General features: G+C 40.6%; 1 protein-coding gene across 1 annotated transcript; it reads right to left on the bottom strand.

Annotated features, from left to right (window-relative positions):
* Nucleotides 1–698: 698 nt before the first annotated feature.
* Nucleotides 699–10,378, bottom strand: LOC134098342 (ankyrin repeat and SOCS box protein 2-like). The gene is made up of 8 exons (XM_062551373.1): nucleotides 10,339–10,378; nucleotides 7,760–7,932; nucleotides 6,048–6,203; nucleotides 5,708–5,953; nucleotides 5,384–5,555; nucleotides 4,663–5,230; nucleotides 4,058–4,211; nucleotides 699–865 (listed from the first exon to the last, which is right to left on the bottom strand). Exons 1-8 carry the CDS (start codon nucleotides 10,341–10,343, stop codon nucleotides 699–701), a joined length of 1,641 nt encoding a protein of 546 aa, XP_062407357.1. The 5' UTR covers nucleotides 10,344–10,378.
* Between the last annotated feature and the right edge of the window lie 5,408 nt (nucleotides 10,379–15,786).

Consider the following 15,786-nt stretch of genomic DNA (forward strand, 5'->3'; position numbering starts at 1 on the left):
CAACCCTTTGGAGGTGAATAAAGAATGTAATTGGGGAAGTTGAGACTAGAGCTCATAGACGCCAGGCTGGCATTTCATTTAGCCTGGCTCGCTCTCGCGCATAATTTTCGTTGGTGCATGAATGTGCGTCCATGGAGGGCGGGACTTGAGGTTGTATGTATTCAAAATCTGCCGTCCGTTTTGCGAATTCCGTACCCAACCTTTAAGCATTGTTGACATAATAGAAGTCATGAGCTACGTTAGCTACGTCAGAGTCGCGTCAGGGAAACGTCAGAGTTTGGGAAAGTTGAAGATAATCAAGCTTTTGTTGGATAGATTCTTGACTTAAAGAGACCCTATGCAACTTTTTCATAGTCATAAAAACACTTAGAAATCGTTGTTTTGCTTGACTGACCAGTTTTATCGAAAACAGTAATATTTCCTCCTGCCCCCAGTGTCCCTATCCGCTATAGCAACCTTGCAGTTTGTTCAGGAGGCGATAGCTCCTTGTTTACATCTGGAAGGCTGAGACGGGTAAGGAACAAGAAGAACCACGCTTGTAATTTATATATTTATATAGCCTATATATGTATAAATATACATGCTAAAGCTGTCGGGGAAGCTCTGCAGAGAAATATGCAAGCATAAAAAGAGCGAAAACAAAAAACGAAAAGATAACGGAGATGAAATTGTCAATGCTGCATAGTAGAGACACGCACTCAATCAAAAAAGTAGGAATGGAGATTCTCAGAGTCTCCGTTGTCGTATTGCAGGTACTTGATGAGTCGTCCAGGCAGAGGAAGGCTGGTCATTCTCCTCAGTCTCTGCCTTCCCACCAGCTGACGGATCCTCACTCGGCACAGATGCATCAGGCAGGCGGGTGGCTCTGAATGTTTTAAAGACATTTAATATCATTTGGCCTCATTTCACCAATATCTTCCTAACAACTTTCTTAAATTTGCTCTTAACAAGATCCTATGAAAACTCTTAAGCAGATTCGAAAAGGTGTTCTGGGATTCAACATGATCAAAAGAAAGCTGTGAACAGTTCTCAAAGTTAAGAACACCATTGCGAAACAAATGTAAATTGAAACACACATGACCATAGCAACACACAATAGAACTCAAACTCCTATTTTGATAACCAATTAGAGTAGGCAATGTCTGCGGCATTTCAAATGTTTTGATATATGCAAGAAGCTGCAATACCTTAGCAGATGACCTAAGCAGTCACATATTTTGTTGAGCGACACTTGTTGCCTGAACTATTAAGGTTTTGCATCTACGAACGTCATAATGCCTTAATGTCATGTGACCGTTTGTTTACAACTGGAGTGGTAGGCAGAACCGTACATATCAGCGGGGTTATATCATGTTACACATAGGCCTACTGTAGTTACTGCGGTTACAAATATCTCCGAAATGTATTTTTTATGATCGAAACACAAATTGAGAGATGGCAAAAAATCGTTTAATCATTTAAGCGAGTGCAGGCGATGGAAGGACACGCAGAATGTTATCAAAGAAAATAAATGTGCAGGTGAATGGCTTAGTGAATTAGTTACTTAGAATATCTTAATGTAAACCGCTCACAAAAAGTAAGGAAACTTGACTTTGGCCCATTATATCTCCCCTTTAGTAATACCAACCAGTAAAGTGTTTCATATCATTTTTATCGTTGATTTGTCACCTTTACAATGAGGTATAGCTTGTAAGCATAGGGCAATCATGGAATGAGCAACACAAGCAAACGTGTAAGTAGTGCCAACAAAAAATGTGCCAAAATGGCCTGTTATGCTGTTGGAATTCACCTTTGTTACTTCAAGCATTGACGATTGCACTCTCCCACAGAAATGAGGAAAACAAAACCTGTTAGGCATACATTTGTTCATTTTATACTCAGTGTCAGGGTCCTCAGTAGCGTGTAGAGGATCCATATGCAGCCACAACAGCTTGGCACCTTCTTCTCATGCAGGTCACCAACCTGGCTACATTCTGCTGTGGGGTGACATCTCCCTAACTGGAAAGACAGACCTTGTTATCATTGTGCAGTTAGATACCGGGATGAGATTCTGGAGCCAGTGGCAATTCCATATCTCCAGAATATGGGACCAATTGCCATCCTCCAGGATGACAACGCTCGTCCCCATAGAGCTGGCATCATCAGAAAGTACCTCCAGAATTTGGGAGTGGAGAGGATCGAATGGCGTGCCGTGAACACTTGTGGGATCAGCTTGGGCGTGCTGCACGTGCCAGAGTCACCATCAAAACCAGGTTGGCTGACTTACAACAGATCCTTATCGAGGAATGGAATGCCATTCCACACACAGCAGAATGTAGCCAGGTTGGTGACCAGCATGAGAAGAAGGTGCCAAGCTGTTGTGGCTGCATATGGATCCTCTACACGCTACTGAGGACCCTGACACTGAGTATAAAATGAACAATTTATGCCTAACATGTTTTGTTTTCCTCATTTCTGTGGGAGAGTGCAATCGTCAATGCTTGAAGTAACAAAGGTGAATTCCAACAGCATAACAGGCCATTTTGGCACATTTTTCGTCGGCACTACTTACACGTTTGCTTGTGTTGCTCATTCCATGATTGCCCTATGCTTACAAGCTATACCTCATTGTAAAGGTGACAAATCAACGTTAAAAATGATATGAAACACTTTACTGGTTGGTATTACTAAAGGGGAGATATAATGGGCCAAAGTCAAGTTTCCTTTCTTTTTGTGAGCAGTTTATATTATGCTGCCCATATTATTTTACCAGCAGGCAGAACAAGAGAGCTAGCTGACACTGTTTGTCAGAAGTTTTCCAATGAAATGGCAATGCTTGACTGTTCTTGTGTTTACTTGTGTTAAGTTTTCAACAATACGCTTTCACTCAAAGTAGGCCTACAGACACGTAAAACTGTTCAATAATACCAAAAAGATACATAAGGATACATTCGACAAACTGCACACACCCACACACACCCACACACCTGCTCTTAAGATGTGTTGTCTGATCCGGAACAAAAGACCCTGTCGTGACGCTGGAAAAATAGTCCATTAGTTCTCTTTGATCAGCTAAAGAGCCGTTTTTGGCAGGTTGCTTTGCTATTCATTTGCACGTGTGCATCAACAAACCCTGCCGAGGAGCAGGCCACTTTGTTGTGCCACGCGATGCCTAATCAGACAGCCAATAGGAGGAGGCCAGAGATTGTTGTTGATGACTCCCTCCCTCGTATGAAATAAACATTTTCAGGCGTCACGGCTCCCTCTGACCTAACCCACACACACACACACACACACACACACACCCTCAGTTTTCCTCCGTCTGAACACGGTACACTAGCGCGCACACACGCACACACACACACACGCACGTGTGTGTCTATATTACTGCACTCCTCTCCAGTCTCTGTACAGAAAACTGAAATATTCCCCTAACACTAACGGTCTACTTACAGACAAGTAATGTCCAAAGCTGAAACGTGAAAAGGGATTTTCTGAAACTATCTTAATCTGTGATAAAATCATGGTAGACCGAACCATATGTCATGAAGTAAATACAGAAATAGTAGCACTACTTCTTTTCAATTACCCAAAATGATCGCATGGTGAAAGAAATTTAAATTAAGTCTTTACAAGAATGACAAATAAGATCCATTTTTAGAAGGCAGAACATGTACGGGGAGGGCGTGTTCACTCATAGTATCACACTGACAGCAGCAAAATTTGCGGAAAAAGGAGACGTCTTTTTGACTCGTGTCTAAAAACAAGGTGAAAATATGCCGGCTTGTTGTGCCTGTTCCATGAGGCGGCAGTGTGCTTAGGCTTATCGCCATATCTAGCCTGTTAATCAAATTAATGTATGAAAAAGTTAGGCTAGCCAACAAAGGTTCAGTGCGTTGACTACAGTCACTACAGACTACCAGTTGTCTACCAGTTGACTACCAGTTGGCGATGGAACAAAGAATCACGTGACCAAAAAGTCACAAGCAAAACCTTAATAAATTGGCTTTTAATATTGTGCAATTAGTCTCAAATGTCTGAAATAGTAAGTATCTGGAAGGTAACACATTGTACTCACTTGATTTTTCTTTGATGTGCACCCAGTCCTTGTTGCTCTCAAGAAGTTCTATGATTCTAGAACACAGTTTCACAGGACCAGTGTAGTCAAGGAGACGGTCAAGTATAGGTCCTGCCCAATAGGTGTAAAGGGGATAAGCTATAATCTCGCAGAACTGTACAGAAAGGATAAAAGATCAGTTAGGAAGAACAAGAATCCACTTCCTCACCCAAATACAATAAACCCCTAATTATACAGTATACACTCACTGGCCACTTTATCAGGTACACCTGTTGAACATCAAATATCTAATTAGCCAATCACATAGCAACAACTCAATGCATTTAGGCATGTATACATCAACCGGTTAAGCCGATGTGAAGTTCAAACTGAGCATCACAATTGGGAAGCATGGTGATTTAAGTAACTTTGAACATGGCATGGTTGTTGGTACTAGACGGGCTGGGTATTTCAGAAACACAAGAATTATGTTTCTGAATTATTAGAGACCAAGAATTATTTTAAGTCTCGAAATATCATACCTTTTCTACTCAACTTTACTTGGGGTGACAATAAATATGGACGACACTACCACCATTGCAAAAAAAAAAGAAAATACTCATAACCTGTGCAGCTTCGCTTTGAGGAATTTCATCGAGGTCCAGCTCATCCCTGGTAGTAAGCCGGTTCTTTATTGGAGGATGTGGACTGTCTCCATAAACACATGAGAAACAGGTGTTGGCGTCACATCCATAGTCGAGCAGAAACTTGAACATTGGTGTGTGCTTCATACAAAACAGCAGAGCCCCTGGAAAAGTAGTGGGGAATGTTGGCACACAGGCATTCACATTGGCACCATACTCCACCAACAAAGAGACCATCGGCAAATCTCCCTTTCTCACGGCTACCAGCAGAGGATTGAAAATATCCAGATTGGGGTCAGCACCTGCCTCCAGCAGCATGGAGGCTGCGTCTATGTTGCTGTTGCGTACAGTGAAGTGGAGGGCCGAGCAGCACCGGTCATCATAGATCTGGGAGTGGTCATACTTCAGCACATTGTTGATGTCAAAGCCCGCATCAATGAGAATCTCCAAGATTGCCTCTCTGTCATGCTCTGCTGCGAGGTGAAGTGGACTAATGCCACTGTCTAGCATGGTCACTCTGTCCGTATGTGGAATCAGTAAGGACACAATTCTGCTCAAAGACAGAATGAAAGTTGAAAACATTCAAAACGATATTGTAATAATTGACCTTAAATATTTGTTTGCACTTAAACTGCACTGGTGCTGGTTTTCAGAAAGATGGTTTGATTGAAGCTATTCAAGTTCTGAATTGAAAAATACCAACCTAGCATGTCCATACTTTGAAGCGATGTGTAGAGGAGTTAGTCCTGCTTTGGTTGTTTTGTTCACATTTGCTCTTTTAGACAGAAGCTGCATCACCACCTCTTCATGGCCATTCTTGGATGCTTCAAACAAAGGTGTTGCTCCATCCCTAGCTTGACAGTCAGAATAGGCTCCTTAGAAACGTAAATGAGAGAAGTTGTTATAATACATTTGAAAGTCAACACTGTATTTTACTTGGCTATTTGAGAAATAGTCCAACCAATTTTTATCATGGACAGTATGTGCTCTTGTTTGGCTAGTGCTATCTAAATACTGATGAACAAACCATGTTCGATGAGGATGTTCAATACTTCGGTGCTTCCTATCTGGGCAGCCTTGAATAGTGGTTCAATGCCATAGGTGTTCCTGGCTCTTACATTTGCTCCAGCTGTCACTAGACGCTTGCAGATACCAAGATTTTGGTTTTGCACGGCTATATGTAATGGTGTCTCTCCTTTCACGTCGGCCTGTGAGACCTTTGCTCCAAACATCAGTAGAAGCTCCACTATTTCCTCAGTTTCTCTTTCACAAGCTGGAAAGGATGGATTTGTTCAGAGATAGATAAGTGCAGATATATCAAGTCATTCTTGGTATAGCACTGATTAAAAGGGATACTTATGGGATACCTTTGTAGAGAGGGGATTCTCCTAGGTGGTTGGCCATATTGGGATCTGCTCCTGCCTCAAGAAGACACTGGATACACAACAAGTTTTTGTTGGCAGCAGCCACCATCAGAGGTGTGTGGTGCTTGTTGGTACGTTTGTCGATTAGTTTAGGAAAGGCTTTAGTTGGTATGGATGCAATAGAAACAGAATTGTTAATGGCAATAGACATGGCTATCTCTCAAACAAAAGGAAGAATATTTCAAAGCTTCTTTTTCAAGAAATATGCGTCATTGAATTCCGCCGACACGGTGCTCGAATGCAAATTCTCAAAAACTCAATTTCACAGAATTTTCAAGGATGCCTGTTTGTATCCTCAGCTTGCTTGAAAACATCCATGTCTGCACATTTATGCAGGATTTGAAAACACTACTAAAAAAGGCCGCTCACAATGTATTCAACTGTAGATATAGTCTGTTTCATTGTAGAGGAATTGTTACTGTGTCATGTAAGTCGTAAGATGTGGTTAAGATGCAGGGCTAGTGTGTAGAAGCCTGAAAACCTTCATTTATCGGCTTGTACAGTTGAGCCCTTGAGCAAGTTAGAGGGGCAGTGGGCTTTGTGATATAATTGACATATATGAGACATTTTGGATAAAAAGCTAAATAATCTGCTAAATGAAAAGGTGATTTCGACAACTTTGAACTTTTACACCGTAATTATGTAAATAAGGCAGGGGTATTTAGCAGGGAAATTTAACCCTCTTAGACCGGATTGTCAGCTAGTGAAACATTTTTTTTTCTATAAGGGTTTTCTTAATGGTTACTGCCCCTGTGCCGTTCTAGCAAATAAATCAAAGTGTATAATTTATTTTATTGATGTAGGAATATGAAAGTGCTGCATTCATTGTTTTTCAAAAAGGAGTGGGGCAGGAGGTATGGATTTCAATAACGTAAACCTGCAACTTCCTGCACACTCAGTAGTCAGCCCATTGTGTGTTTTGCGAATGAAGGAGCCTTGAGGATCCTTAACATACACTATATTGCCAAAAGTATTTGCTCACCTGCCTTGACTCACATATGAACTTCAGTCACATTCCGTTGTTAATCCATAGGTTTTAATATGACTTTGGTCTACCCTTTACAGCTATAATAGCTTCAACTCTTCTGGGAAGGCTTTCCACAAGGTTTGGGAAGTGTTCATGGGAATTTTTCACCATTCTTTCAGAAGCACATTTGTGAGGTCACACACTGATGTTGGACGAGGAGACTGGCTCTCAGTCTCTGCTCTAATTCATCCTAAAGGTGTTCTATTGGGTTGAGGTCAGGACTCTGTAGGCCAGTCATCCATGTATCTTTCTTTGTGCACTGGTGCACAGTCATGTTGGAACAGGAAAGTGCCATCCCCAAGCTGGGCTTGGTCTCTTAGTTCCAATGAAAGGAACTCTGAATGCTTCAGCATTAACCAACAGATTTCCATGCTCCCAACTTTGTGGGAAAAGTTTCGGAGAGTAGTCCCAAAACAGTTGGAGCTGTTATAGCTGTAAAGAGTGGACTGATGTCATATTAAACCCTATGGATTAAGAATGGGATGTGACTGAAGTTCACATGTGAGTCAAGGCAGGTAAGCAAATACTTTTGGCAATATACAGTAGTATATTATTTCACTCATACAGAACAAACATCCCAAAAACAGATCGTTTGATATGTGTAGCCTCAATGGTCTCTCACTCGTACCTTTCACTAGCACTCTCAAACATTCCTCATAGCCATAGTATGCAGCATCATGCAAATGTATCCAGCCGTCTTTGTCTGGTATACTCAGAGTGTCAGAAGGCTGTTCCTGCAATAGTTCAAGAAGTTTTGGAGCATCATTCATCCAGATGACTGAGTTTATAGCAGGCAGGTCCCTGTGAGACCAAACATACACATGTTCAGTATTTAAAGGAGAATTCCGGTGTGAAATTGAGCTTAACTGTACCGAAACATGTTAAGGCGAGACACTACAGTTGAATAGGGTAAAAATGTTAAATAATAGGTATCACCATGAAACTTCCTCAGTTGATTACTTACACAAGTATGAGAAAAAAATGTATTACAAGTTTTTGAAATGTGTATGTTTAATTATGCAAATTAGGCATTATCTCATTAAATATGCATGATTTTGCATATATTTCCGGTAGATAGATCTGAGCATATGATAAAGCCAGGTGCAAAATTATTCTTTCATGTTGTTAACAAGCAAGATTACAATAAAATTACAGAAGGATTTCAGGATATCTGCTTTCATTGCCTAGAAAATCCAAATATACTGTCCATAGCCTTAAAAAAACGATTTTTGCCATGCTTTTTTGATTAGCATGTCACATAAATCAGGCCAGGAATGATGTATTAACAAATCCCTCTGTAAATGTCTTTGGAATACTGTTAAGTGTATAACTGGAAAGTTTGGTGTAGATAGGTGCTACAGAGGCTGAGAAGTATCTACCGGAAAATGACTCAAAACCGCAAATAACTAGTTTTGAGAAAACAGCCTTGAAACACAGCCAATGAGATTCGTTCTCAGCTTAGACTCGTCTTTGAACTTTCGCGATTGGTTGCTAATACAAAGGAAATGTCCATATTTGGATTGCACAGCGTTATGCAGGAGAAGCAGGGCTTTCCAACAGTGTGAGACACGATATGATTTGGATGACGGTCGCGGGAGTACATGACACTTTAGAATGGGAACTTTTGAGAAAATGTGGAGAAATACATAGGCGCGAGCACACAAAAGTTCGTGAAATAAACACCTAAATGTGCAAATCGGACTTTGTTGTTGTAGTAGGGTGGTAGAATACATGCTAAGGTAACAAACTACCACAAAATCTCGAAATTGACCGGAGGTCACAAAAACAATGTTTTCAACTGCCGTGTCTCGCCTTAAGGTGTACTCACACGTGTTTTAGACGGACCTTCGCTCACCCCCCAGCATTCCGAACTCCGCAGTATTTATGTCCCCCTGTCTTTCCTGTTCGTTTGTGCTCGTCAGTCGACTTATCGCGACTTCACCACAAGATGGCGCCCAGTGGAGAGATTCTATGAAGGTACTGCTTGAATAAACAGTCTTTTTTAATAAACTTCCTGTGCACTTCCAAAGTTCTAAGTATCTCGTTTTAAATGTCAGGACCCTCAGAAGTCTACCAATGCAGTGTGGAATTACTTGGAACCCTTTTAATTGTTTAAAAATAGCGATTTAGCTGCATAGGCTACGTGGTGCCCAATCTAATAGATTCAAGCCTACTGCAAGCTAGGCTGAAAACGGCGGAGTTCGGAATGCTGGGGGGTGAGCGAAGGTCTGTCTAAAACACGTGTGAGTACACCTTAACATGTTTCGTTACAGTTAAGCTCAATTTCACACCAGAATTCTCCTTTAACTTTCACATTATTTTTGAAAAATATGTAAGGAGAGATAGAAGGGGCATAACTATGACAAGTCATAGATACGTATAGAAACACGCAGGGTTTATGGGTGAAGATTGTCAGTCTAGATGTCAAATGATATCCCCACAATGAAATGCCTCTTGTCCAGTTGGAAATTGATTGATAGTTTGATAGGATGTAACTGTTGTATAACTACTGTAAGCAATATGGCAGCCATGATCGTAGGGTTGGTGAGAATATACCCACGGCTGAGATTCGGTTGAGTCCGGTAGGTAAACTCAACCGTATTATCTTTGATCAACTCCACGGTCACACGTGCAATATTACTTTTATACTGCCAACGAATCAAGGTTAATAACATTAAATTGTGTTTTTTTTGTCTATCGTTTATTTACATTTTTCTTTGTTCATCCTCCGTCCCCAAGCATAGTTCCAACCTTAGTCTTGGTGTCCACTCTCGCCATAACAATGCAGCATATAGAGCCAAGTTCAGTGAGGCTTTATGTGCTTGATAATTGTTGTGGTCTACTTGCTTGTCGTATCCACTTACTACATTTGTTCACTTAATAAATGTCAAATGTGAGGTTATAAAATCCCCGCCCATGCAATGTTAACATTGAAGTGATTTACTAGAGGCGTCCGGGTACGGATATTCCCAGTTTGGTATTCCTACTGTGATGTACATTTTAGGACATCCTCAGGTGTCAGACATCAGATGAAAAGGAATCAGGTCTCAGGAAAACCGCTGTCATGTTTAGGGAATTACACTGTCCTAAAATATACACTGTACCGGACCCAACTGTTACATAACAAGTTGTGGTGTGTGCTATAACAACAGTCTCCTCATTAAGTATATTTGATTTGAATAGTGAAAAATATGCAGGGGTTCTTACTCCATGGGTTTCAGTCTAACTAGCAAACTTCCATTTTTGCTTTTCGTCCAATAAAACACCTTGGCTCCGTCTTCAGCGCAGTTATGTGAACTCTCCGCTGTCCGCTTTTGGCTAAACAGAAATAATAGATTTTCCAAAGACATTACCTTGAAGTCAGATTAATTCAAGTTCATGTGGTGTGTGTGTGTGTGTGCAGTTGTGCAATCTATAAGCTGTTAAAGGCATCCAGTGCAGTTTTACTTCTAGGACTGCCCCTTGAGTCGCAGAGTATTTATAATTTACCTTGCAGTGTCACAGTTTTAGCCTCTCCTTCCAGACACCGGTGCATGTACATTTGTTTTGCAGCTGAAGCTAACAGCCAAATTGCAAGGCTGGCTCTCCGTTTGTGGGGCTCTGCTATCTATGCTAGGTGTACGATTCTTCATGTTACAAGTTTGTTTACCATCAAAATGACTTCAAAGCTGTATATTAAGTTAAAGGAGCATTTCACCCATTTGCATTAAACTTTTTATTATTAGAATTGTCATATTTTTAATGGTCGTGCATCATTCCCTCATTTTCCCCTGAGATGGGAGAAAAAAGCCGAAAATGTACTTTTGGGTCATGTGGATAAAAGCCAACAACTCCCAGAGTTCCCTGCCTTTCACTGCCTTACCAAGCCACCCACCAGGAAGTAGACAAGTACACAGAAGGACTATTAATGTAGCATTTTGGCATTAATAACGATTCTAAAATGAAAACGATCATTGTTTTATGTTGCACTCAATCTTGTGGCCATATATCAATGTTGCTGGTCTTCAAAAGGAATTAGCGAAAAAATCGTGAAAGAAACAAAACGTTAATTTGACATATTTCCATTTCAAATGTCCCACAAATTGACAGCATATGCTAGAATACCCAACCTTTAACAAGTATTAGTATCGCTAATGCTATTTGTGCAATAACTTGTGAATAACATTAGGATAACTGACCTTGTAAGAGCTAGTCCATTCTAGTTTGAGCCAGCCAAGGCAAAGCCTCCTAATCGACAGCCAGTGATCCTAATCGACGTCCAGGCTTGCTGCAGGCCTTGATGGAGGCCTTGATGTTCTGTGCTGTATTACAGCTAGTACAGGTAAATCTCGTGCATCAAATTCACATACTAGATCTTCAGAATCCCCATTTGCCATATCAATTTCAATATCAGCATTCAGTGAATTAGTATTTAATATTAAATCGTAGTTACTTATCAGCTTTCTCCACAGACCGGGAGCCAATAGCTTCCAACAAAGATGGCGGCTATATATTTTAGTTTCTGCAGGTGAAGTCCCACCGCTAGCGCCCCCTCTTGGAAAAATGAGGAAAGCGTTTGTAGTTTCACCTACTCGACAAAGATATAGGACTTCCTGCTTTTAATGATGTAAAATTACGATTTTTACATCATTGAAAGCAGGAAGTCCAACATTGAAAACCGTATTTCTCTCGTCTCAAGGCAAACTGAGGGAATGATGCATGACCATTCAAAAACATGAATGGTTTTCTAAGGATACAAAACTTAATAGTGCTAATCGGTGAAGTGTCCCTTTAAAACAACTTGCGTAGAAAGCCTTTAAAATCTATAGCATTTCAATTGTGCATATGGAACAGTTGTATATCTGAGTACTACCTGGGTAGATTGGTGGTTGGATGTGGGTTGGCAGCAGGAGGGATGTTCTGAATGTGTAAAGCTGTTTGTCTCAGAGCTCTGTGATTTTCCTGCTGCAGCTCTACTAATGTTGTCATAGCTTCATGCTCAAAGGGCATAGCTTGACTTTCTGCAGCTGGTGAATAAGATGACCTCTGTGAGGGCTCTGAGGGAGAGCTGCTGATATCACTCAAGCTGCGTTCAATTGCCAGCTGAATCAGTTCACCATCGGACAAGCCACTGTAGATGCTGTAGTCCTCAAAAGTTTGATTAGCCGTTTTTGCTGCTGCCATAATGTCCATGAAGAATCTGTCAAAACTAAAGAGATGAGGTGGGCTCTGTTCAACAGTGAATGAAAGGACATGAAATCATATTTTGTAGCAGGGTCTAGAAGCCCAACATTTCAAAACAGACAAATCATTTGACCTTACTGGCATTAAGGCTGATATTTATAGACAAGTAATGACCTGGCAATTCACTTAGTATAACGTAACACCGCCATGTTGAGCAGACATTCTGATTTCTGTCCAAAACGTAATACAGGACAGAATAATGCAACGCAGTCATAATATAAGGATGCAGGATGCCACAAGAAGCACATCTACCCCTTGCATCCATTAAGTCAGAGTTTAAGTAGCTTGGAATATGGGTAGTGCTGTGTTTGTTGAGTTCAGTTCCAAATTAAGCCAATTCAACCGAATCAATAAGAGTTTGTAGTCACTGATACTGCTATATTGTTTGTATGTCAACTTATTTTGAGAAGGTCCAGACTTTTTAAACGTTTTATTAATGCTGCAGTTTAAATAGCTTTATTAAGTATTATCTGTTCAATATCTTTATGAAATTAGAATACATAAAATGATGAACAATAAACTTTACAGTGAACAATTGTAGGTGAGGCAACATTTAATGATAATATTTGAAATTGAATAAATAACGCTAGCTATTTGCAAGTATCTGTTCACAGAGAAAGAAACATTGTCAACAAAGGGCATTATCTATTGTATTTCTATTTGTTTTGTGATCTTACTGTTACTGCACAGCAAATGGTCTGTCATGGTCAACCTTGATACAGATATTTCAAGTATGAGTTATACAGGGTTCATACGTTTTTAAAAAACCTGGAAAAGTTGAATTATTAACTTACATTTGATGGAACCTTTTCCCTCCTGCACAGTTGCCTCCTGTCTTAAGACGGGCTTCTAATGGATCTCAAATGTGCGTCATTGGAACCTTTAAGGACCATTTGATTTCAGATTTATAGTGGATGACCTAGGCCAGCGGTGGCCAACCCGCGGCTCGCGAGCCACATGCGGCTCTTTGCCTCCTCTCGTGCGGCTCACGGCTGCTCAACTGATGTTCTCACTTCTCCTCGGACCTAAACGTTTTCCTTTTGAAATAGCCTTTATTTCCGGTAAATAAAAAAATATTTCAGAATTTGATAGTAGCCTATTGCCAAAAGTAATTATTAATAGTTAACAATAATTGTACCGTCATGATATGGATAGGAATTGGCCAAAACGAAGCAGACGTGTTTATTCTTCAGCCAGGTTTAATGCTACTGTTGCAATCAGGAATACCCTGAAGCTAATCGTAAGTAGAAGGAACACGTGCCATTGAACAGGACCATTTCTCGTTTTGTAACATAACCCCTCTGGTTAAATATGTCAAAGTAATCCAAACAAAAGCACTCTGAGATCGCAAAACTCCGCCTCGCGCATCCTGCTTAACATCTCGCGCCTCCGCTTAACATCTTGCAAACAAACAGACAAACCCGATGAAAACATAACCTCATTTGCGGAGGTGATATGTTTCTAGCCTACACATTAGTTTGGTACTTGGTATGCCACGGATTCATAAAGCTTCAAACCTGAACATTTCCTACATACTTTTGCAAGTAGGCTGGTAATGGCTATAGACGTCAGTCACTCGTTTTCTTTTTGTTTATTTTCTTTTTAAAAGTTAACTGAACACTTGACATTGCATTATCATGTGTTGGAGCATTGCTCATGCCTATAAGTCATTCAGTGAGGGGGGATTTGATGTGTGTCTGATCTTTTTTCATTTTCCAATGATCATTTATCAATGATCATTGAGCATCTGCCAAGTGTCTTACTTTAAATGAAAAACAAAGGAGCTATAACTGTAGGCCTAATGTTGTGCTGTTGTAGTATGGACGCCTTTTTTGTTGTGCGGCTCTTTTGACTTTTGTGGATTTTTTTTTGGCTCTTCATGCTAGACTGGTTGGCCACCCCTGACCTAGGCCATTCGTTCTGCTGCCAGTTGAAAAGAAGCTGACTTGGCATCAATATTTGAATTCTCATAAAAACAATTATTTGACAGGATTCATACCAGTTGTAAATAGCTAAATATATGAGTGAATATACAGCAACAAGCTTATACTGAAACTTGGCAATATAAAGCATGTTTTGCACGTCTCACCATAAATTAAGGGTAAGATTTTCTGCACAGTTGTAAATATTGTAATCTCTTGAAGCCTGTTATGTTGTGGTGCAAACCAAAGTCAGAGCTGTATCTATCAGACTGTACCAGGGTTCAACCAGGAAGAGTTGAGCACATGTAAATGTGCACCCCTAAGCCAGTGTAGCCTGGTCCTAACCATCCCATAATACTACCATTTCATTTCGTATTATGGTCTGGCATTTCTTTGCTCTGAAGCGCTTGCAGGAAGCGGGAAGTAACGCCCAGTTCTGGTTTGAATTGATTGGACAGCTCTCACCCAATCGGCGATAGTTACTCATAACAACATAGCGCAGGCGTTTAACGTCATCGTCACGAGCGCCCTCCCCCTTTCGCCCCCACCAACCCGTCTCTTCGTTTATTGGCTGCTTTCTGGAGGGGGGGCGTTCTGTTACAATTCTACCGAGCAGAATGCTCCACAGAGGAGCACGGCCAGACTCGTAGTGGAGGCAATCCTTGGCCGGAAGTACGTGGATGGCTCGCGAGGCTAAAGCCAGTGTGGTTTGATAAGAAAAGTAGTTATGTTTGTTATCCTGGATATAAGATACTAACAGTGGCTTGCAAACGTATGCAACCCCCCCTGCCAGGGATGAGATGTCAGGTGTGATGATGGTGACAGCCAACCTAAGGAGACAAAGAATGCACACGCCACGTTGCAGTCTAAATCGGAAAAGATTCATGTGGGGCTTGTTTTTAGAAAATAAAAGCCATGAAATATCTTGGCCAGTTGTTGTTGATCTATATGATTGTCTATATGATGAGCAGTGTTGGGCAAGTTACTTTTAAAAAGTAATTAGTTACTAGTTACTACTTTCAAAAAGTAACTAAATGAGTTATAATAATAATTAGTTAGTATAAAAGTAACTAGCTACTTCAGAAAGTACATTTTTCAGTGCGAACCCACCTCTTTAATGGAGCCTAACATACAGGTGTATGTTCAATTGGTTATGATAAATCTCAATATTATAATGAAATGGACATTTAATACAAAACATTATTAAGAGAAGCAATGTACGTGTGTACACGTCTTTGTTGCTGAGGGAGTGAGACTCCAATCAAATGGCATGTATGTAGATATTGTGTTTATATACTAGTGGATCGATACAAATAACACAATAGATGTTTGGGAACTTTTTTTATATTTATTTCCCCTCAACAGGCCAGAACGGGGCAGAATTAAATTATGCTTCTAAAACGGATAGCTCCGGTCCTTGAGTATGATTGGCTGAATTGCGTTCGATGCCGTTGTTTATTCCAGCATAACCTCACACCTTGACCGCATTGCGTTCTATAGTAATGCGCTA

Source organism: Sardina pilchardus, chromosome 12, assembly GCF_963854185.1.
Source record: "Sardina pilchardus chromosome 12, fSarPil1.1, whole genome shotgun sequence".
Lineage (NCBI taxonomy): Eukaryota > Metazoa > Chordata > Actinopteri > Clupeiformes > Clupeidae > Sardina > Sardina pilchardus.